The sequence below is a fragment of the Athene noctua genome, chromosome 25 (assembly GCF_965140245.1).
Source record: "Athene noctua chromosome 25, bAthNoc1.hap1.1, whole genome shotgun sequence".
Lineage (NCBI taxonomy): Eukaryota > Metazoa > Chordata > Aves > Strigiformes > Strigidae > Athene > Athene noctua.
Window position 1 is genome coordinate 3,778,742 of NC_134061.1, and position 20,438 is coordinate 3,799,179.

Genomic DNA, 20,438 nt, shown 5'->3' on the forward strand with positions numbered 1-20,438 from the left:
CTTAGACCTTGGCAGGAGATCCCCTCCCCACGCCGGCATCACGCGGCGAACGCCCCTCAGCAGCGCCCCGGCCACCCGCCGCGGGATACGAGGGCGAGCACAGAAGGAAAAGCACTCACTTGGAGGGCAGCCAAGGTCCATCTCCTGCTGTTTCTTGCCAAAGTGACCCCCTTCCTGACATAACCTAATTTTTCGGAGAAACGGAATATCTCTGCTGGCTGTGAAGGAACTCCCATCACATCACACCAAGTGTTCTGGACTTGGAGAAATTAGTCTGATGACAAACAAGTAACAAAAAGTTCCTTCAAAATGAAAAACAGACCCATGTCGGTGGCCTTGATAGTTCCTTTCTTCTTTTTTTCTTTCTATTTAATTAACTAAATCCCTTTCCTCCAGGGCCTGGCCCCAGTGCTGGGAACCGTGCCCAGACTGAGCACGGGATGGTTGAGTCCATCATCCCTCGTTGGAGCCACCACCCCTTAGGGACACAGTAGACATTGGCCATGGAGGGCACAGCTTTTTTGGGGGGGAACAGGGAGAAACTCCTTGACTTGTTGGCCCTGCTGGGTTCTGGAGAGCATGGGGGGGGGCAGCATGCCCCCCTCAGCAAGGGGTGAGTCCTTCTGCTGGGCTGGGCGCCCTACAGGGTGTGCAGAGCCATTTCCAAATAAGAAAAGGGATTTAGGAGCCTGCAACCCTCTGATGTCTATTAAACCTCCCTTCAAAAATCACAGCTTCCCACCCTGCCCTACCACCCTCCACCTGCACCAGCTGATGTGGGCACCCAAACAACCTTCATCACCCCAACCCCTGAGCCTGTATGGATGTGCAACAGCACTGGCACCGCCTGTGAGCCTGGACGTCATGGAGCCAGGGGTGAAGCCAGCATCTGCCTGCACCCCCCTTGCTGACCCCTTTCCCTACTAGCCACAGGTCTCTGGAAACTCATTTACTGGGAAGTTGGAAAAAATGGTTGGTTTGGCTCCAATTTGGCTGGTGACCAAGCGCCGATGATTGGAGATTTCCTGCACCCCAGCTGCGTTCCCAACTGTGCTGGGAGGGGTTTTCCCGGCTCCAGGGTGTTGTGGCACAGCCTCCAGCACTGGCACCGGCGGGGGTCTCGGGAGGGCGGCGGGGCTGAAATGGGCTCTGCAATCTTAGCGGAGTGCTGGTATCTGGAAATCCCAGCGAGCGAAGCCTTTTCCAAAGTTGGTGTTTCCCGCAGGGGAAGGGTAGGTCTCCTTCATTTTCCACATGAACATCTTCCAAGGCTGGTGCGAGAGGGGCTGCAGTGGGACATTGTACGGGGCAAAAGGTCCTTTTGATGGCTGCATCTCCAAGGATGAGCACAACTTCGTGGCATCCCATCCTATAAAGCTCCATCCGGGGTCAGGCAGAAAAACATCCTACATGTGGGAGAGTGCTGGCTGTTGGCTCAGGAAGGTAGGTGAGGTGCTTGCAAGCTTGAAGATGCCCATTGGTGCTTCTGTCCTGCCCCAAATCCATGCTGTGCCCCAGCACCCACCAAGGATGGGCTCTGAGACACACATGGGACACCCTGCAGAGCAGAGGGACCGGTCCCCACTCTCCACCCCTCTCAGGGGTGCCAGGGTGGGTGATGTACTCCCACCTGCTCCCGGCAGGCAGGGTACCGGGGGCTGCCAGTGCCACAGACCAGAGGGACAGGAAGTATGGAAGGATGTGAAAAACATGTTGCCACGGAGACGGATGCTAAATGACTCGCGGGGACGTGGGCTCGAGAGATGCTGGGTGAGATGTGGTGTCCCCGGCGGCTACCCTGGGCCGGGAGGATGCTTCCCATCGGCTTGCATCGCCATCACCAGCTGAACGGAGATGTCCTCCTCCTCCTCCTCCCTGGAGCACGTGTGCATGGACACGTGTGCGGTGGCCAGACCATCCCTGCAGCACGTCGGGGGGGTGCAACTGTGGTGGTGCCTCACTTGTGAAGGAGCACGACTTGCTCTCAGTATATTAGATAAGCTCCTTGGCTTGCCAGACCTCTAAATCTCCCTGTCCGCTGCTGGCAGTGCTGGCAGGCGCACCCACTGGTGCAGCCCCCAGCTCCAGCATCCCCAAAATGAGGAAATAAGGAATTTGGCAGCAAATATTTCTTAGGGGAGCTGCAAGGTAATGGCTGTGATAGTGGTGTGATGGGAGAGAGCGAGCTTGGGTGGTTGTGTGAAGGAGCAGGTGTTTGGGGATGGCTCTGGTGCTGGGAAGATTTGGTGACTTTTCTGGGTATGTCCCAGCCCTACAGCCACTGGCTGTGGATGCTCAAGCCAATTTTTACCTTCTTTTGTCATAAACCACATTTTTGGCTTCCCCATCGCATCTCTCAAAGCATTCAAGGGTGCTTCAAAACTCCTGTCTTATCCATCTCTCTGAGCAACTAAGGAGTTTCTGGAGAGGAGAGAAAGGAGTCCCTCCTGATTTAAACCTCAAAAAGCTTTTTTTTTTATCAGATGTGCAGCCTTTTTTGTTACTTTTCCCAATAGCTGTGGTTTCATGGGTGCGATAGGTCCTGTGCTGGTTGGTACAAATCACTGGTGGAGAATTTTTTTCCTCCCTCTCCAGACCCCAAGTTTAAAGGCTCCTGCTTTATTTACTGATGAATTCAATCAATTATCATAGCGTATAATTCGCTAAGCTGCTTTCCCAGATGCAGTGACGCTGCCGTGAGGGAGAGAGGAAAAATCACCTCTTCAGTCCAAATTATTCATCTAAACAAACAACTTTTTTTTCTGATCTTTAAAAAAAAAATACAAAAAAACACCCCAAGCAACTGGGGTTTTTTGCCATTTATTTCAGATCTGTGATTGCTAAAATAATTATGAACTGTTAGAATAAGTGCTGTGGCCAGTCCTTCAACGTCACCGGGGCTTGGGGAATGGAATGGTGAGAGGAGCCCAGGAGTCCTCACTCCCGGGTCCTGCTGTCTGACTGCAAAATATCTCTGCTGAGGTTTTTTAACAACACTGCGGGGCTGTTTCCAGATTTTTCCCTAGATAAAATATATTTAAAGCCTGGCATGTCCCCTCTGCATGGGGATGGGGTGCAATGGGCTGTGGGGTGGTCACCCCCAGCTGCGCAGCAGCGATTGCTGCTTTATCACAAGTGCACACTCAGCTCTTGCCAGAGGCTGAACGCAGCAGAAACCCTTCTTATCAGCACTATTTCCACCCTGCCATGCAAAAAAAAGCTTCCCAGCTCATGCTTGCCCTGGGACAAGGGTTATGACCCTGGGGAGGCTGGTCCTGATGTGGGTGTGGGGGACACACGTGAGCCAGGCTGGCAGCACTGGGTGGCTCGGTGGTGGATGGGAAGGGGATGGAGATGGTTTCCACTGTAGGCTCTCCTCAGGCTCCACCCCCCTGGCTGGGATAAGTGCCAAGAGCCCGAGGATGCACTATGGCATCGCAAGGCCCTGAAAATGCAAGGTGCTGAAGGCAGCCATCGGCTTAGGGTCTCTAAATGAAGCCCATGTCTTGGGAGGGTCATAAATAAATGCAAGACCCTGATAGCCACCCTCTGGGGAGCCCCCCAGCCACAGTGCAGGAGATGTGTTCAGTGCCAGGCATATGACCGGGAGCATCATGGGGCAAGAAGTAAAAGCCTGGCCAGAAATCATCTTTCCTCCTTCATCCTTTATCCTTCGTCCTTCATCCCTCATCCCTTCCTCTTCATCTGTCATCCTTCATCCTTCATCCCTCCATCCCCGCTTCTACACCAGCCAGTTGGAGCTGGGCAGGGATACAGGGTGAGCAAAGAGGCCAACGTGTTCCCTTCACGCCCATCAGCCCAATAAAACATTGCAAAGTCCATTATTTCCTTTTTTTTCCCCTCCTTTAATAACTGAAAACAATCCCAGCCCTGAGGCGAGTGAGCGTGACTGCTCTGGGAGCATTAATCATCCCCTGCGAGCCCGGCGCGGGATATCGCGGCTGTTTATCCAAGCTGCTATTAAAAAATCGCCATAAACGTGCCTTCAGCCTCTTCTGAAAGAGATTAAGTGTTTGCACTGATCGTATCACCCGCCCGGCTCAGCAAAGTTGTGTTCCTGGTGAGGGGGAGTACAGGGTGACTTAATTGCTTCCTGGAGGAGATCCAGGGTCTTTTCTAGCCAGGCTGCTCCGATCCCCAGCCCGGGAAGGTGCCGGGTTCCTGGGAGAGCTTTGTCCCAGCTGGGAATCACCCATTTTTCAGCCTTCATGGAATTCCAGGGAATTGGGGAATCAACCTCCTCACCGTGACCCCACAGGGCACTTTGTGCTTAATCCCAAGATACCCCATAGCCTCTCCCTTGGCAGCCCCAGAACCTTCCAACGTGACATTTTTTTTCTTCTTATATTTAGTGAAAAACTGTTAATTTTTCCCCAGGTTTGGGATTTCATGGGGAACCGCAGTGGGTGAGGTTGTTTCAGGCAGCAGCTCGGCTCCTCCGACACAGCTGGGCTCTTGAATTTCAATCCTCCGGGGAGGCATCTTGCAAATTAGCATTTCTTAGCGATAAAAACTTGATTTAGGAAGGGGAAAAAAAAAAAACACAAAACCAACCAACAAACCAAACCAAAAGAGGTTAGGTCAGCAAAATGGTAATTTGATAATCTCTGGTGGAGGGAAGGGAAGCTGCCCATGCCAAGGTGGGAGTGAGCAGCAGGGGAAGGACAGGAACTGCTGGTTTTACCATCAATTATCAGCTGATGATGCTTCTGTCAATCTGCGGGTGCTCGGCAGCCCAGGACAAACCTGGAGCGGGTGCCAGGCTTGGCTGGTAGCCGGGAAGCTGGAGCAGCAACTGCTGAGCCACTTCAACTCACTGATCTGCAGGAAGCTGTGGCAGCCCTGGGTCCCCCTCAAGCATCCCTGAGCCCCTCCAAACATCCCTGAGCCCCCCCAAGCATCCCTGAGCACCCCCAAGCATCCCTGAGAAACCTCAAGCATCTCTGAGCAGCCCCAAACAGTCCTGAGCAGCCCCAAACGTCCCTGAGCACCCCAAACATCCCTGAGCGCCCTCAAACATCCCTGAGCTCCCCCAAACATCCTCAAGCCCTGCAGGTCCATGCCAGGACAGCCAGCACCGGCTCTGTTACCTGACCAGCATGTCACTGTCCCGGCAGTGCAAGGAGGATTTTATTATTGCCAGCTCAGGGAAAGCTCAGGCAGATTTAATAAAGCCATTATGCCCCCAGCAATGTCTTTAATGAAAGAGCTGGTTACAAACGGCTCGCTCTTCCCTGGTAAGAGGAAGGTGCTGCCAGTGTAGAAGGGGCTTGTTTGCTGCCAGATCAGCTGCTTCCAAGGCCCCTAGCACGTGGCAGTGGGTGCAGGGACCCCTTGGAAAACGTTGCCACGTGCCACCCTTGGGTTTGTCCCCGCTGTGTGGATGGGACAACCAACCATGTCCATTTAATCATGTAGGGGTTTTGACTGCTGAAAGTCAAGATTGTTGGGCTGGATGCAATTATAAATATTTATAAAGCTGTTTGGTGTTGTACTACAACAGCAGAGGTTGAAGCTTTTCGTCTTGCCAAGTATCCTAAAGGATGAACGCCTAAATTCCATCCTCTTTGAGGCTTTTCCAGGGGTCTCAGTGGGCCCGTGGTGGGGGAAATCCTCCCTTCGCACTGCCCAGACGCCCGGCCAGCCCTTTCTGGCCGAGCACAGCCCCACGGCTCAAGGTTTGCAGTTTATGGTGGCTTTTATGACTTTAGCTGATTAACTCTGGTAAACCATTTCCCAGTCACAAAGCCTGGCCGCAGGCTGGGAGGCAGCAGCAGCTCCTACGGCAGCACTGAACGCGGTGTCCCGTGCCGGCGGGGTTGCTCCCCGTGGCGAAGGCTCAGGGTGGTGGCCCTGGGACTCTGCCCCGGGCTGCAGAGGGGTCTGGACTTTGCTTTTGGGGTGACAGGTCTCCGTCAGGCCCCGGGGCTGCACTGGGATTTCGGCTCTGCTGATTCACACTGATGCTGGGGCGGGGGGTTGTATGGCTCTTGGGGTTTGTGCCCCACGGCACAAGTCCACAGCGGGGACAGGGAAGAAGGTGATGGGGATGTTGGAAACCTCAGTAGGGTCTTTAGGGGTGCCTTTGCTCAGGAGGAGCTGAGCAGGTGAGAGCAGCCCCAAGGGGAAGGGCTGGGGGGGGGGGGGAGCAACCCTGTGCCCAGGCAGGGGCGGTTACACCTGAACTTCTGCACCAGGGGGGGCACCGGGTCCCAGCAGCCACCCCAGGTCCCAGGGAGCTCCGGCTCCCATGGGTGCTCCAGACCCCACCAGCCGCTCCAGGCGTGAGGCTGCGCTGGCTCCCACGGGTGCTCTGGCCCGGGGGAGTTGAGGGGGTGCTCCGGGTCCTTTTGGGGCTCCAGACCCGCGGGTGGTGCCGATCCCAGCCGGTCACTCCGGATCCCACGGGTGATCAGGGCCGAGGATGCTCCAGGTCGATCCCTCCCCCGGGCGCTGCGCACCGCGGGCTCCTGGTGACACCTAGTGGCACCGTGCGACACATGGACACGGTCCCACGGACACACGGACACGGACACACGGACAGGGCGCGGGGGCCGTCCGGAGGTGCTGCTCGCTCCAGGGCGCAGCGCTGCATCCCCCGGGGGACCCCGCCCGCAGCCTGCCCAGGAGAAGCTCCGGAGGGTGGGAGGGGGGACACCCCCCCATCTCCCTTCTCCAGGCTTTTCTCCCTCGGGGACACCCCACTGGGGAGCGCAGGATGTGGCCGGCGGTGCTGGAGGGGCTCCCGAGGGGGGGGGGGGGGCAAGCGGAGGTGGGGGGGGTTCCTTGGGGACATGTCACCTGCTGCCACCTCCCAGCCCACCCTGCAGGGGTGTTGGCCCCCAGCACGTCACCCCGGTGCTGCTGAGGGGGTGCAGGGGATTTGGGGGCCCCAGTTAGGCCAGAGCCAGGCAGGGCCCCCGTTAGCGCTGCCAGAACGCAAGGACCCGGTGACAAGGCCGGTGTGCCCTGGACAGGGGACAGAGCCCCCAGGGCTGACGCAGCCAGGCCGTGGTCTCCTGGCCTGGTTTGGGGCTGGGGTGTCACAGGGTGTGGGGGCAAGCAGGGCCTGGCACAGCTTGGGGGGGGGGGTTACACCGCCCCCCCCAGTGACTCACCCCCTCAGGGATGGGGCCACACAATACACAGCTCTTCCCCCCTCCCCGCTTCATGGTGATCCCCTCCCCCCCCGCTCAATTTGCAGCCCCTTTTTCCCCTCCCCAGCTTGCAATGGCACCCTCCCTCCCTCCGCAGCGATGTGGGGGGGTGCAGCCCCCCCTCGCTTTGCCATCACTCTGTTGCCTTGCCAACGCGGTGGCCCTGTCCCTCCCTCAGACACTGTCACCGCTGGGCCTGGCGCAGGCGGCACCACCCGGCATCTGCAGGTAGGGCTGGGGGGGCTCGGGGGGGCTGTGTGGGTGTCTGCCTCCAACCCCTCCCAAAACATCACTTAGAACCCCCCCAGCTCTGAGCTGGAGCGAGCCCCTTCCCCTGCATGAGATTATAGACCCATCGAGAGCGGAGACGCCCCCCCAAGGCCTCCCCCAGGGGTTTTGGGGAGTCCCAGCCAGAGGCCATGGTGAGGGGCTGCTGGGGGGCTCACACCATCCCCCTCCCCAGGCCACGTGGGGGGGGTTAACCGCAGAACCCCCCCTTTTCCTCCAAAATTGGGGAGCACTGGCTTTGCCCTGGGAGGGGGGACTGGGGCTGTGCTTGGGGGCTGCTAGGAGTGCAGGGGGGCAGACACGCGGCTGGGGGGGGGCAACAGACAGATCCCCCCCATGGGACAGTTTTGCGAAGGGGCCCGGCTGCCTGTGGAAGCAGCGGATGGGCCAGTTTTAGGGCAAATGGGCAACTCCAGACCCCATTACCAGCTGGCACCTCCTGGTGTCCCGCTGCCCGCGCCCAGGGGCGGGGGGGTCCGTCCCTGCCCCGCCGTCCCCAGCGCGGTTGGGGACCAGGTTGGCCCCCGTGCGAGGGGCAGGTGTTTGCATCTGGTGGGAGGACGCGGGGCTGGGGCCGCAGGGGCACCCATTTGGGACCCCCATTGGAGCCCCACGGCAGTGGTGAGGGTTTGGGGGAGGCTGCTGTGGTGCAGGAAGGAGCTGGTGCCTCTCACAGCCCCCCCCAGCCTGGTCCCCGTGTCCGTCCCGCAGAGCCCCCCATGGCCCCGGGCGGTGCGGGCAGGCGGCCTTCGCAGTGCAACCTAATGGGATAAACCAATTCCCTTAACCCACTTATCCGGCTGATCCAATAAAGGTGGCTGGGAATAAAGTGTGTGCGTGGTCTTAATGCATTTCTCCCCCCTCCCCGCCGTGCTCCCCCAGCCCTGGCAGCACCGTGGGTCTGCCTGCGCAGCCGGCCGGGCGCTCCTCCCCAGAGGCAGCCGCGGTGGGGCTGGGGCAGAGGTGGGACGTTGGCCCCTGGGGCTGGGGCTTGCTGGCCCTTCCTGGTGGAGAAGCAGGAGAAGTGCCTGTGCCGGTGGAGGTGGCCCTGATCCCCGGGCCAGCGGGGAGCACCGGCGGAAAACCCAGCACGAAGCGCGACGCGGGTGCAGGTGGGTGGCGGGGGCCGCGGGGCGGCTGCAGCGTGTCCGTCCCTCCTCAGCACGGGGGTGCGCACAGCCCCCTGTCCCCAGGGGCCATTGTTTTTGTCACGGGGGGTCCCAAGCAGTTTGATTTGTCTCTGCGCTGCCTTCCTCTAGCAGGACTGGGGGGGGTGTTGTGGGGCTCTGGGGGGGGGTGAGCTGGGGAGGGGGTGAGGGTGGGACACGGCCTGGGGATGGAGGGGCAGCGGTGGAGGGAGGGCTGGGGCAGGCAGGATGCGGGCAGGGGCAGGAGGGCTGGGGCAGGACGTGCAGGGACAGGGGCGCAGGGCCGGGCGTGCCGTGGCGGCTGGGAGCCACCTCCGGGTGCGGGTGACGCGGTGGCCCCGGCAGCACCAGGAAGCGTCCGGCTCCGCGGCAGGTGAGGGCGGAGCAGCGGCACCGACACTGGTGGCAGTGGGACCCCGCACCGGGGCTGGCCGCGACCCCGCTGCCACGCGGGGACACCTGTGGCTTCGCTGCACCCCCCCCCCTCCCCATCTCTGTCCCCACAGGCCGGCATGGACGAGGCTCCCGCACCCCCCAGCCCCGCCGGGCTCTCGGCCTACGTGGTCGTGTCACAGCTGCTGGGCCTGACGGTGCTGGCCACCACGGGCGCCTGGCTGGGCCGCTACCGGGGCGGCGTGGCCTGGCACAGCCCCCTCCAGTTCAACGTCCACCCCCTCTGCATGGTGCTGGGCATGGTTTTCCTCCAAGGTGACGGTGAGCAGGACTGCAGGACAAGCTGCAGCCACCAAAACCCCCCCGACCTGCAGCGGGGCGGGGAGTGAAGGGGACAAAACGGGGACAAATGAGACCGGGATGATACTCCAGGATCTCCCCCCCCGACCTGCATGCAGCACCCCTGGGTGACGCGGGGTGCTGGGGAGGGCGGGGGGGTCCCCCACGGATGCTCAGGTGCCCTCTCTCCGGCAGCTCTCCTGGTCTACCGGGTCTTCAGGCACGAAGCCAAGCGCTCCACCAAGGCGCTACACGCGCTGCTCCACGGCCTGGCGCTGCTCATCGCCCTGGTCGGTCAGTGCCGGGGCCGGGACGGGCGGGGGGGCCGGGTCCTGCCCCGGCGGTAACGGGCTCCTCTCCGCAGGCATCGTCGCCGTTTTTGAGTTCCACCAGACCAAGGGCATCCCTGACATGTACAGCCTGCACAGCTGGTGCGGGATGGCCGCCTTCGTGCTCTACCTCCTGCAGGTGAGGGCTGGGGAGCCCCTGGGCCCCCGGGGAGGGGAAGGGACCCTGTAACATCCCCGTGTCCCCGCAGTGGCTCCTGGGCTGCGGTTTCTTCTTGCTCCCCGGCGCCTCTTTCTCACTGCGTGGCCGGTACAAACCCCAGCATGTGTTCTTCGGCCTAGCCCTCTTCGCCCTCTCCATCGCTGTCTGCTTGCTGGGCATCACCGAGATGCTTCTCTTCAACATCAGGTGCGTAACTGAGCTGGGGACACGGTAGCCCCCAGACCCCCAGCAAAGGGGCAGAGTCTGGCTCCTGCTCAGGCCATGGCTCCGTGGCTATTAAATCTCCCCCCGAGGCAGTCAGTTCTGCAGCTGCTGAGTCACTTCCCAGATGATGTTTAACGAGGCCCGGATCCTGCAACAGCTTTCTTTGGGGATGGGGATGTAATACCCAGGTGGTTTCAGAAACCCCCAGGATGTTCATGTCCATGAGGCCTCTGCCCTCGTGGCTGGAGGACACGGTGATGGCCCCAAGTGCACATCAGGGTCCCCCCCAGCCCCAGCACTGTGGGGACATGTCTATGGGGCACCCCAGGAGCCACCTCCCTCTGCCTGGGGGAGCCCACCTGCCAGAGGAGGTGCTGGGCTGCCTATAGCCCCGCTATAGGACTGTGCCCCCAGTTTGCTGTCACCAAGTGTCCCTCTCCAGAGCAACCAGCACCCAGGTGCTCCCCTCTTGCTCTGGTTCAGGGGAAAGGGACCTTTCCCAGGGTGCGTTCCCAGAGGATGAGGGTAAGGAGGGGGTCCCAACCAGGGTAGGGACAGGCCACTCACACCCTGAGGCTTGAGCATCCTCTTCTGCCCTCTCAGGGACTCCTACAGCCACTTTGTGTCTGAGGGTGTCCTGGCCAACACCCTGGGGGTGCTGCTGGTGGCCTTTGGGCTGGTGGTGGGCTACGTGTTGACGCGGGATGATTGGAAGCGCCCGCCACTGGCCGAGGAGCTGGCCCTCTCCATGGACTTCAAGACCCTGACGGAGGGTGAGAGCCCCGGTGGCGGCAGCCAGTGACTTCCCCAGCTCCCTGGTCCCCAGCACGGGCTCCTCGTGGTGTCTGGGATGTTCCTGTGTACCCTGTCCCCAGTGTCTTGGGGCTCTGCCCAGCTCAGGGTGACGAGGACAGCTGGGGAAGGACATGCTTATTGGTGTAACGCTGCCCGTTGGGTTCAGCCTTGCTTGGCCTTAATCTTCCTCAGCTCTGCCTGCGCAGCCCCCGGTGACCCCCCCTGAGCCCACCCCAGTCCTGTGGGGATGGTGGTGCCGCAGGCAGTGGCAGGGGCTGGCAGTGGCAGTGGGACACAAAGGATGGGGGTCCCTTGGCTCTGCCCTGCGCTGGGGACCGGGGGGCAGGAGCCCAGATTTCCCCGCTGCGAGCGGCCGGAGCCTGAAGCCTGTTCTCAATGCCAATGGGCAGAGGGGACGCTTTGCCGTCACTGAGATCCCCCACTCGCTGGCAGCCCATCGCCCTCCAGTGTGGTCACATGTGGGGGCTGCTCCCCCCAAAGGGCTTCCTGGGGGCTCGGAGCAACCTGGGGTCTGTGCAGGTTCAGTGTTTTCACATCCAAAATGTTTTCCCCTCTCACGTGATGTTGTCTGCTCAGTGGATGCTCCTGACCTAATAAATGTCTGCAGCTAACCCTGTCCTCCTCCCATCTCTGCTCCCCCAGCTCATCATTTCAGGGTACCCCTGAGCTCCCACACGCCGTGAGCAGCCGGGAGAGGAGCTGCCCAAGGGGCTGGGGAGGGCAGGGTGGGTATGTGGGATGGGATTGTCCTACCTGGGCCTGTGCTGTGCACCCAGCGCCACAGAGCTCAGCAGGGGCTGCATGAGGGACCCCCTGGGGGCATCTCCAGGGTCTGGCCACGCACTGGATGTGCCCAGGGAAGTGGGGGAGACCCCCGCCATGAGGAGGTGCAGCCCCGAGACATGGGCTCATCTCCTCTGCCCAGGGTGAAGCTCCTGGATCCCAGCACCGGAAAGCAAATGCAGCCCCTGGCAAAGGCACGAGCCCAAGCCGGGGTTATTTGCTCCCTGCGACCCCGATGGGCCGTGTCCTGCCGGCGTTGGGCATCCAGCCTGGCCTGGGCACGGGCGTTCAGCTGCAAAACCCAGCCCTGGGTTTGGGTAGGGATGAAGCCAGCAGACACTCGGGTTCTTGGGAGCTGCAGGGCTCCAGCATTCACAATGCTGTGCTGTGCCTTCCACAACTTAATCCAGAAAACTCTCTGATGCAGCTCCCTCCCCTGTTTTATTAATGCCCCTTTGCTAAGGGCAGCAGCACCGCTGTCTCTGACCCCTCCTGCTCCCAGTGGGACCAAGTCCCTGTCCCCATCCCCACACAGTGACAGCCAGACACAACCCTCGTGCCATCCTGACATCCCCAGGTTATTTCCACACCGAGAAGCCAGGGCACGCTTCTTCGCTCACCGCAGCGTGGGAAAAACACCAGGCCAGACGCCCTTTCCAAGTGTTAACCATTTATAAATAAGTACATTTTTTCATACATACAGTTTTCATTGTACAGATTACAATCTGTATACATTGGGGGGGGGGAAATGCATTCTTTTGAACTTTTCACATCTATCTCACAGCTCACATGTACAGACAAGAAAACTCTGCTCAAGCAAATACAGCAAAGGAAAAAATATGTTTTCTTTCCTTATACATGAGAGGCGAAGGCCTCCGCTGTCGGCAGGGGTTGCTCTTCCCACTGCACAATATCACAACTGTGTGGTGTTCAATATATCAGTAGAGAGAACAGAACATGCATTGAATAATATACTGTACAGAGAGAAAGTCCTTTACATCAGAATTATAGAAAAGCTAAAGGAAAATTTAAGTGTCTTAAAGATCTTCCCAGCAAGTGTCTTGGAGGATGGCAACCAGGGAATTGTACAAAGCACAAGGTGTGTGTACTGTACGTGTTTGTACCAAATCAGATCCTCTCGGATGTGAAGACAGAAGGGAGACGAAACGCTGAATGCAACACTATGGGAAAGAAAAGGCTGGACAGGGATGACACCGGCAGTACTGGCAGAGTCCACACGAGTCTCTGGGTTATCAGTGTAGCAACAAAACGGACTTTACGTAGCACACAGTGCTGCTCTCAGTGTCTGGCTTATCAGTGCACAGCGAGGCAGACCCACGGAGAAGCGACCCAGTTCCCTGGGCCTGACGCTTTCCCACCCACCCAGCACGACCCTGACCTGCCGGAGGAGACGACCCGCAGCCCCCACCGCCGTCCCCGGACAGCGTCACCTGGAAGGGACAAAGTCTTTTGGCAAAGCAGCCCTGTTTTCTCAACTAGAGGATGCGATCCCGTCAGATGGGACCCGGCTGCTGACTCCCCAGTACCGTGACAGCTAGAAAATGAGCAGGAGGAAAGGATTCAGCGGATGGGCTTGGTGTCCGTTGGCTTTCCCGGTGACGGTCGCGCTAGCTGTGTTTTCTCTCAGGTAGGTCTGTAACTGTTGCGGTGAGATCCAGCTGTATAGTCAGGAGTTGGACATGAACGCATCTTGCTAAAGAATTGAGCCCTTAGTGGTTTTATATTAGAAAAAAGAGTTTGATTGAATGAAAATCCAGCAATTATTCACACAAATCTGAAAAAAACGCAGATTAACTTTCAACCATTGTGCTTTGTGTCCAACACGCACCCCACCAGACTTCGCGTAGAGCAACCAGCAAGGGGTGAAGGCATTTATCCGCAGAGGTCCCAGCAGGTACAACAGCTCTTCCCCTAAGCCCTTGGTTAAACACCATTAATCCCAGTAGAAGAGTTATCTTGAATTCCCAAGACTAAAGCAGAGTACAACCACCAAAGAGCTCGCGACAGCTCACCACGGACCCACCTTTGCAAGGAAGGCGGAGGAGTAGCAGGCACGCTGGCTTGCTTTTCTCTAGATAAGGCAGAGCTGGCACTTCGGTTTTAGCTAGACTTCTTCTGGGTAACCCTGAATATACAGCAACCTTTGTACAAGGGGACTGAATCGCTCTGAATTTAGTAGCCACCCTGGTTCCGGACCTAATCCAAGTATGGCTTAGGTATTTGTCATACACACACACAAATGTTCACACTAGCCAAGCGGTTTTCTTTACAGCCAGGATAAAGAAAAAAAAACCCGAAAAGTTCAGTGCTCAGACAGACCCACTGCCAGGCAGCAGAGGGACAGACAGATGGACAGACGCACGCCTCGGTTCGTCGGGAGCCGGCCAGTCTGTGCCCTCCCAAGCAGCGACGCAGAGTGTGGCACTCCGGAGCCAGATCCCAAGGGATCTCTCTGTAAACCCCTCCCTTTCCTAAGCACTTCCAACGCCCACTAAAGGCTATTTTCAAAGCCCTCCGATGCCATTCCCAGCCTGGCTGGTGGGGACCCGGAGAGAGCCCCCCACCAGGCGGGTGTCCCCTCCCCTGGGACTGGAGCATCCTCCCAGCCTGGGGGACAACGCAAAAGTGGGTGAATCCCCGAGGAGGGACGTGGCAGATGCCCACACCCGCACCTGGGAAAGAAGATTTCAGCTTTGGGGCAGCACACCCAGCTCTTGGGGTGGGTGCAGGCAGAGGACAAGACACCCCTGGTGGGAAGGGCAGCTGAACACGGGGCTCGGGTTCAGCATCGCCCACCCAGCCCACCCCAAGAACCAAACCTGGCGGTTTCAGTGTCATCTAGAACCTGGTTTACTCGGTGCACCTAAATCTGACTTGCTTGCAAGATGGGGGCTCGCCCCCACTGCAGCCAGGGAAGGGACGGAGTCAGCGGCTGGCAGCATCATCCCACATCTTAATTACTCAAAGAGTAACTAAACACGTAGCACAGACGGACAAGACAGCACCACGTCTGAAACTCTGCGCTGGTTCCTGCAACGCGGCCGGGGCTCCCCAGATCTAGGTGTGAGCTGAGAGGGTGAGGGGACATCAGAGGGGACACCAGGCGAGACCCGAGCCTCGCGCCGAGCCACGCGCACAGCAGCAGGACCACGCACGACAGCACAACACGCAACGACCTCCACTCTCCGACCACGCCAAACCCAAATCGTGACTTTGAGGACATGAGGGACTGTGTAACAGCTTTTCCAGGGAGAGGTGTGCTCCTTACCCACCCGGGGACTCCAGCAGCCATCCTGCCTCAGCTGTCCCTAAGAGAATTGCCGGGGAAGTGCTTTAAAACCACTGCAAATAATTTTGTATTTAAAAATTACTCAATCTGTAGATGCTTATATACAAGAGTCAGTTCTTGTGCTATAAATGTTATGATTCATTGCTTTGTTTCTTTTCTTTTTTTCTTTTTTTTTTTTAAAAATACACTAAGAGACAAGAGCTGCTTTGCTATTTTCTAATGAAGACACTACTCACGCTTAAATATCCAGTATTTATCATAGTAACAAATTCAAACAGTAAAGTGCACCCATTTACAGAGAGAACAGATGGAAAACCATTAGTGCAAGAATCCTGTGAAAAATGTAACACGTGGTATTGTGAAAAAACCTGCACGCTGCAGTATTTAAGCCTTCTTTCAGCTTGGTGTTTGTGTTCAAAGTGTGAGCTGTTTTCTTTTTCCCTTAAAACATCTTCATAAACCCAAAAGTTACACACAGAAGTGCTGTGAGGGGACGTTTCGGAAGGACAGTACGGGGAGCACAAGGCAGTGGGTAGCGAAAGCGAAGCGCGGGCAGTTCTCACATCGCTGCTCTCGGACTGTCCCGTTTGCATCTCAGAGAACTCGCTCACGGCTGCAGCCGTATAAAACAGGGACGGGACTGAATTTGGTTACTCTTTCCTTTCAAAGAAGCAACTAAAGGTAGGAAACCACTCACTCGATCAGAAAGCTGGAGGATGGGAGGCGTTCAGCAAAGCGACTGGTGCTACTCCAGACCCACAGATACGCGTGTCCTAGCTACAGGGGAACTGTGTGTGGAGCAGAGGATTGGTTACTCCTCACAAAGCAGAACACGGTGCTTCAGAAAAAAAGAGGAAGAAAAAAAAATCATCACACCCCCTTCACAAGGAGAGAAATAGTGCATGGAACTGAGTGTCCCCGCGGCCGCGGGGAGCCCGCCCTACCGAGGGGTCCCCCAGTCCGCTCCCCGCTTTACAGAGCCCTGTAATAAAGCAAAGTATCAGCACTGGGTTGCACCTTGAGGAAGAAAACTCCAACCTCAATCCAAATACTGGCTTGGACAAAGACCAAAGAGCCCAGAAGAGCACAAAAATCTCCAAACCCCATGGAGGAATCCCCGCCCCGAACGCTCTCGATGTGTCTATGAGACACAAGCCTCCATCATCCCAAGGTGTGCACGTCCCAGTTTGCTCTGAGGCAACGAAATAGCAACGAGATGTGCTGAGTGACACACAGAAAAAAAACAAAAGCCGCATCGAAGCCAGGGTTTGCTTAAGAGTTTTGGACCAAGTCCTTAGCTGGTGTAAATGGATGTAGTTGCACTGATGCCGTGCTGGGGATATGCTCATTTACACCAGCGGAGGCTGGACCCCATGATTTGGTTCAAGAAGTCTTGCAAACCTATTCACGTAGCCCTTTGGAAACACCGAAAGGTATTGCTCCTCCTGCTCAGCACTGAAATCGCTCCTAAGAGTTGATATGAGTGAGGCTCAGCACGGGCAACAGGCACTATTTTGCTTTAAAACAAGCTACAGGGTTATCACTCTCCCCCCTGTTCATCCCACCCTTCGCCCTCAGTAACTGAAAAGGCAGATTACAAACCCACCAGTAATAAAGGAATCTGTAAAGAAAGTTCATCCCCCCCCCGCCCAAATTTCAGAGAGTCATTGGAAAATTACTGAAAATCCTATAAAAAGGATTTTGGAACCGTCCCCTGCTTTCCACACTGTCTTGATGTGATTTGCATTTGTTTAATAAAAATAAGAATAAAAAAAAACGCCAAACAACCCAACCCCAAAAATGTCCTGAAATATATCGCATAAATAAATTATAAATATCTCTCTTTTAACTACAGCTCCGTAAAAAGCAAACCACTATCTCGCCCATTTACGAGTATGGAACATGGCAATGGCTTTCCAAGACTTTGGGAATGGATCTTAGGGGGAGATGGATCTCCTGGGAGGGAGCGAGCTGGAGGGAAGGGATGCTGCAGGGCTGGGTTTGCTGAAGGACCCCTCCTGCCTCGGGAACCATTGTGCCACACTATGCATCCTCAACACCACAAAAAAAAAAAAAAAAAAAAAAAAAAATTTTTTTTAAAAAATTGGCAATTTTCCTCCTTGAATACCACTTTCTAAATCTGTTTTTTTTTTTCCCTTGCAAGTAGAAACTTCACCAAATGAAACCCAAAGGAAAATAATTAAAATTTGCATTTTTTTCCTTGAATACCGCTTTCTAAACCAGTTTTTTTAACTTGCAAGTGAAAACTTCACCAAATGAAACCCAAAAAAAGAAAATAATTAAAATTTACAATTTTCCTCCCTGAATACCACTTTCTAAATCAAATTTTTTTTCTTTTTCCTTGCAAGTAAAAACTCCACCAAATGAAACCCCCAACACCCCCAGTGAAAACGTGGTGCTGTGTGTGAGGTGCAGTCACCTGCTAATGTGTGAAAGAAGTAGTTCTCATAATCCCAGTTCAGGCCAATTCCCTTGGCTGATTAAAACGCATACGAAGGGCCAACTTTAATCTCTCAATGCTTGTAAAATGCCCCAGAACAAATCGGTGTTGGGGCAGCTGGCAGGTAGCCTGCAAAGCAGCAAAGCATTGCGTGACCCCCACCCCTTCGGGCCGATGACGTAATTAAATAACGAAGGAATCCCATTCGGATTAAAACGCTATAAACCAGATGAAACAGGATGGTTATTGTGCATAGCTACTGGGTACTAAAACACATCGTGCTCTTGCTCTCTGTGGGTCATTTGCTCCTCGGGGCAAAGAGCCAAACGACCCCTCTAGCACGGGGACCTGCGGATGCAGCCTTGGGAGAGGCTCCTGTGATCCCTGCTCTGCTCCCGCTCGGAATTCTCATCAGAATTGTCTAAGAGCTCATCGAGACAAAAGAAACCAATTTAGTTCGAACGCGATCGTCTCTTGAAAAAGAGCTGGTTACCTCCCGCTGCGTAGGGGCTATTTCTGGACCACCCCACACCACGTACTAAGATATCCTGGTTGGGAACTTAGCTGGAATTGGGCAAACGATACTGGCTCGGCTGATGTTGGCTTCACGGTCAGCTGGGGAACGAAAGGGCTGGAGCACGTGCATGGCTGTCTGACCACCACACAAAGTACCGGAGAAACTTGGTCATGTAGCTACCAAAGAGAAATAAAAATAATAATAATAATAATATGCATGGAAATCAAGCTTGGAAGTGTGTGCTGAAAACATGAGGGTCTTACTCCAACAAGCGTCTTTTACACATTAGACTCCACAAATGGTCTCTTTGGTTTGATTGGGGATGTCTGCCCTTGCCTGGAGTCCCTGGAGAGCTGCCTGTACAGGTTGTCCTGGTAGGCCTGCGCCACAGGCAGCGTCCTTGCCACCTTGACGTCGGGATACGAGGAGGCTTGGGTGACTCTCTCCAGGAGGTCTCCCCGGGACCCATTGGCCAGCATCCCATGGGGGCTGTAATAGTCTTCCTCTAGCAAATGGCCATTCTGTGCATTGTTGGTTTTGTTATAAAAGGCAATGTTGCTGACTGAAGAAGGCGGGCTAAATGATTCTGGCTGGGGGAGATTGCCAGGAGATGTAGGACTAATGACAGTGTCCACTGATGACACAGCCCAGGTCCGGTTCTGCTGATGGAGATGGGGGTACTGCTGAGTCCGAGCGGTTTTATCTATGATTCCCATGAACGGCGTGGTCCGGGAACGGGCTGGCTCGCTGGGGTAACCCCCCTGCGTGGGAGAGACCGGAGAGAGTTCATCGCACGACCTGTCGTAAGCTGGCTTGAGAGGAATCTCCATTTGCTGAATCGAAGCGGAAGGGCGGAAGTTGGGAGTCAGGTTGGAGGTGGAGGAGATGCTATTGCTGGAAGGAGAGAAGCGGAGGCCAACGCTCTGCGAGTGGAGCAGGGGCCTTGGAGTCGGCGGGTGAGGCTTGATTTCGCTGGGATTAACTGTGATGGGCCTTCTTATGAGATGAGACACATCTGGAGAGCCCAGCTGGCTGGCGGGGAGGGAAGAACGTTCCAGGTCAAGCTTCGAGTGACACACTGGGTAGTAGGAAGCGGACTGGCTTCGCCCGATCTGGGGTGTCTGGCTGTATCTCATACCCCCCCTGTATGCTGAGGACGGTCTCTGCGGAAGGTCTTCTTTTGCCAGCCCTCCATGCTGACAGATTGCCCCTGCGCTGAGGCTCGCCTGAACATGCTGCACGGGTCTGCTGTCGCCAACGATGCCCCCAATAGAGCCCTGGTAGACCAGCCTGCTCTGGCTAACCCCCATTTCCCCTGACGCCGACTGGTACTTGGTGGCCATCGAGTGGGCAACCTGGCTGTAAGCACCGGTTGGGATTACAGTACTGGAATGGACGGCTGAGCTGGGCTGGTTGCTCCTCACAATCTGCGCCTTGGCGGGCTGGAGCCTCAGGCCCTGCTGCGGCACGGCCACGGGAAGCTGGGGCATCTGGAAAGATCTCTGCGTCATCTTGGACAACGGAGACTTTGGTCTACCGGGGAGCTGGCTGACCCCGCTAGGTTCCTGCTGATAACGAACTGGGGAACCAGACTGTGACCTATAGACGCTCATGCTTTCTGCTGGGGGGCTGGCACGATACTGAGGGCCTCTACGAAGAGGAGAAGGTGGTGGGCTTTGATATTCCTTCCCTTGACTTCCAACAGGAGGTGGGCTGAAGCGGTAAGAGGAGCCCTGGTGAGCAGGGGATGTGTGCGGAGGACTGGGTCTATAATGTGAGTTCTGGTGCGTTGGAGACAGAGCAGGAGACGTGGACTGGTACCCTTGCCTGGTTGGCGAACCCACGGAGCTATTGGACCTGAAATCAAAGACCTGATGAGAGCCAAGAGGTGAGCCAGAAATATAGGCTGAGTCCCTGTGAGCTGGGGATGGGGGTGGGCTCTGAATGATGGGCAGCCCTTGGTTTGGCCTGGACTCTGTCTGCAAGCCAATGGAAACATTTTCTACATCCTGCTCAAGGTACTCCTCCTCAAAGATATCTTGCACAGAATAAAGCTCTTCGTGCTGGGCTTCGGGTTCAGGCTCCACCGGGAGCGGCGGCGGCTGCTGCTGCTGCTGCTGCTGCACCTGCCTGCACTCCTCTTCCACCCGCATCAGCAGCCGCTGGATCTCACGGTTGTTGGGACACAGCTTGATGGCCTCGTTCAGGTCCTCCAGGGCTGCTGAAAACTGCCTGCTTGACAAAGGGATAGAAACAAGAGCTGAAATTACTCTGGATTTGAATGGAGCCCTTCTCGGAGGCTCCGGAGGGTTAAGCTGCTTGTCCGTGATACTGAGGGAGATGTTTGTGATTGCCACCGCTCGCTGCGCCTCTCAGACTCTGCCTTGTGTGTCTCACTCGGATTTATTTTATTCAAACTGAAGGAAAACACTGCCAGCCATTCTGGAGAAGAGGAGAATACTCTCCTGAGATGGCACAACCCAGACGAGGA

The 20,438-nt window shown here is 56.5% G+C and overlaps 2 protein-coding genes across 13 annotated transcripts in view; one reads left to right on the top strand and one right to left on the bottom strand.

The window, feature by feature from the left end:
* Positions 1-8,404: 8,404 nt before the first annotated feature.
* On the top strand, positions 8,405-11,434 carry CYB561 (cytochrome b561). Its single transcript, XM_074926854.1, has 6 exons — positions 8,405-8,578; positions 9,121-9,328; positions 9,542-9,640; positions 9,711-9,814; positions 9,885-10,042; positions 10,664-11,434. Exons 2-6 carry the CDS (start codon positions 9,127-9,129, stop codon positions 10,860-10,862), a joined length of 762 nt encoding a protein of 253 aa, XP_074782955.1. The 5' UTR covers positions 8,405-8,578; positions 9,121-9,126; the 3' UTR covers positions 10,863-11,434.
* A 905-nt stretch (positions 11,435-12,339) lies between these two features.
* TANC2 (tetratricopeptide repeat, ankyrin repeat and coiled-coil containing 2) overlaps positions 12,340-20,438 on the bottom strand; it is a 289,333-nt gene continuing 281,234 nt past the window's right edge. For 10 of the 12 annotated variants that reach the window (XM_074926925.1, XM_074926923.1, XM_074926924.1 and 7 more), the window contains one exon: positions 12,340-20,182. In XM_074926925.1, coding sequence (XP_074783026.1) covers positions 18,226-20,182 — 1,957 coding nt within the window. In that variant the 3' untranslated portion in view covers positions 12,340-18,225. The remainder of the gene's footprint in view (positions 20,183-20,438) is intronic. The other 2 variants (XM_074926922.1, XM_074926920.1) reach the window with 1 other exon arrangement.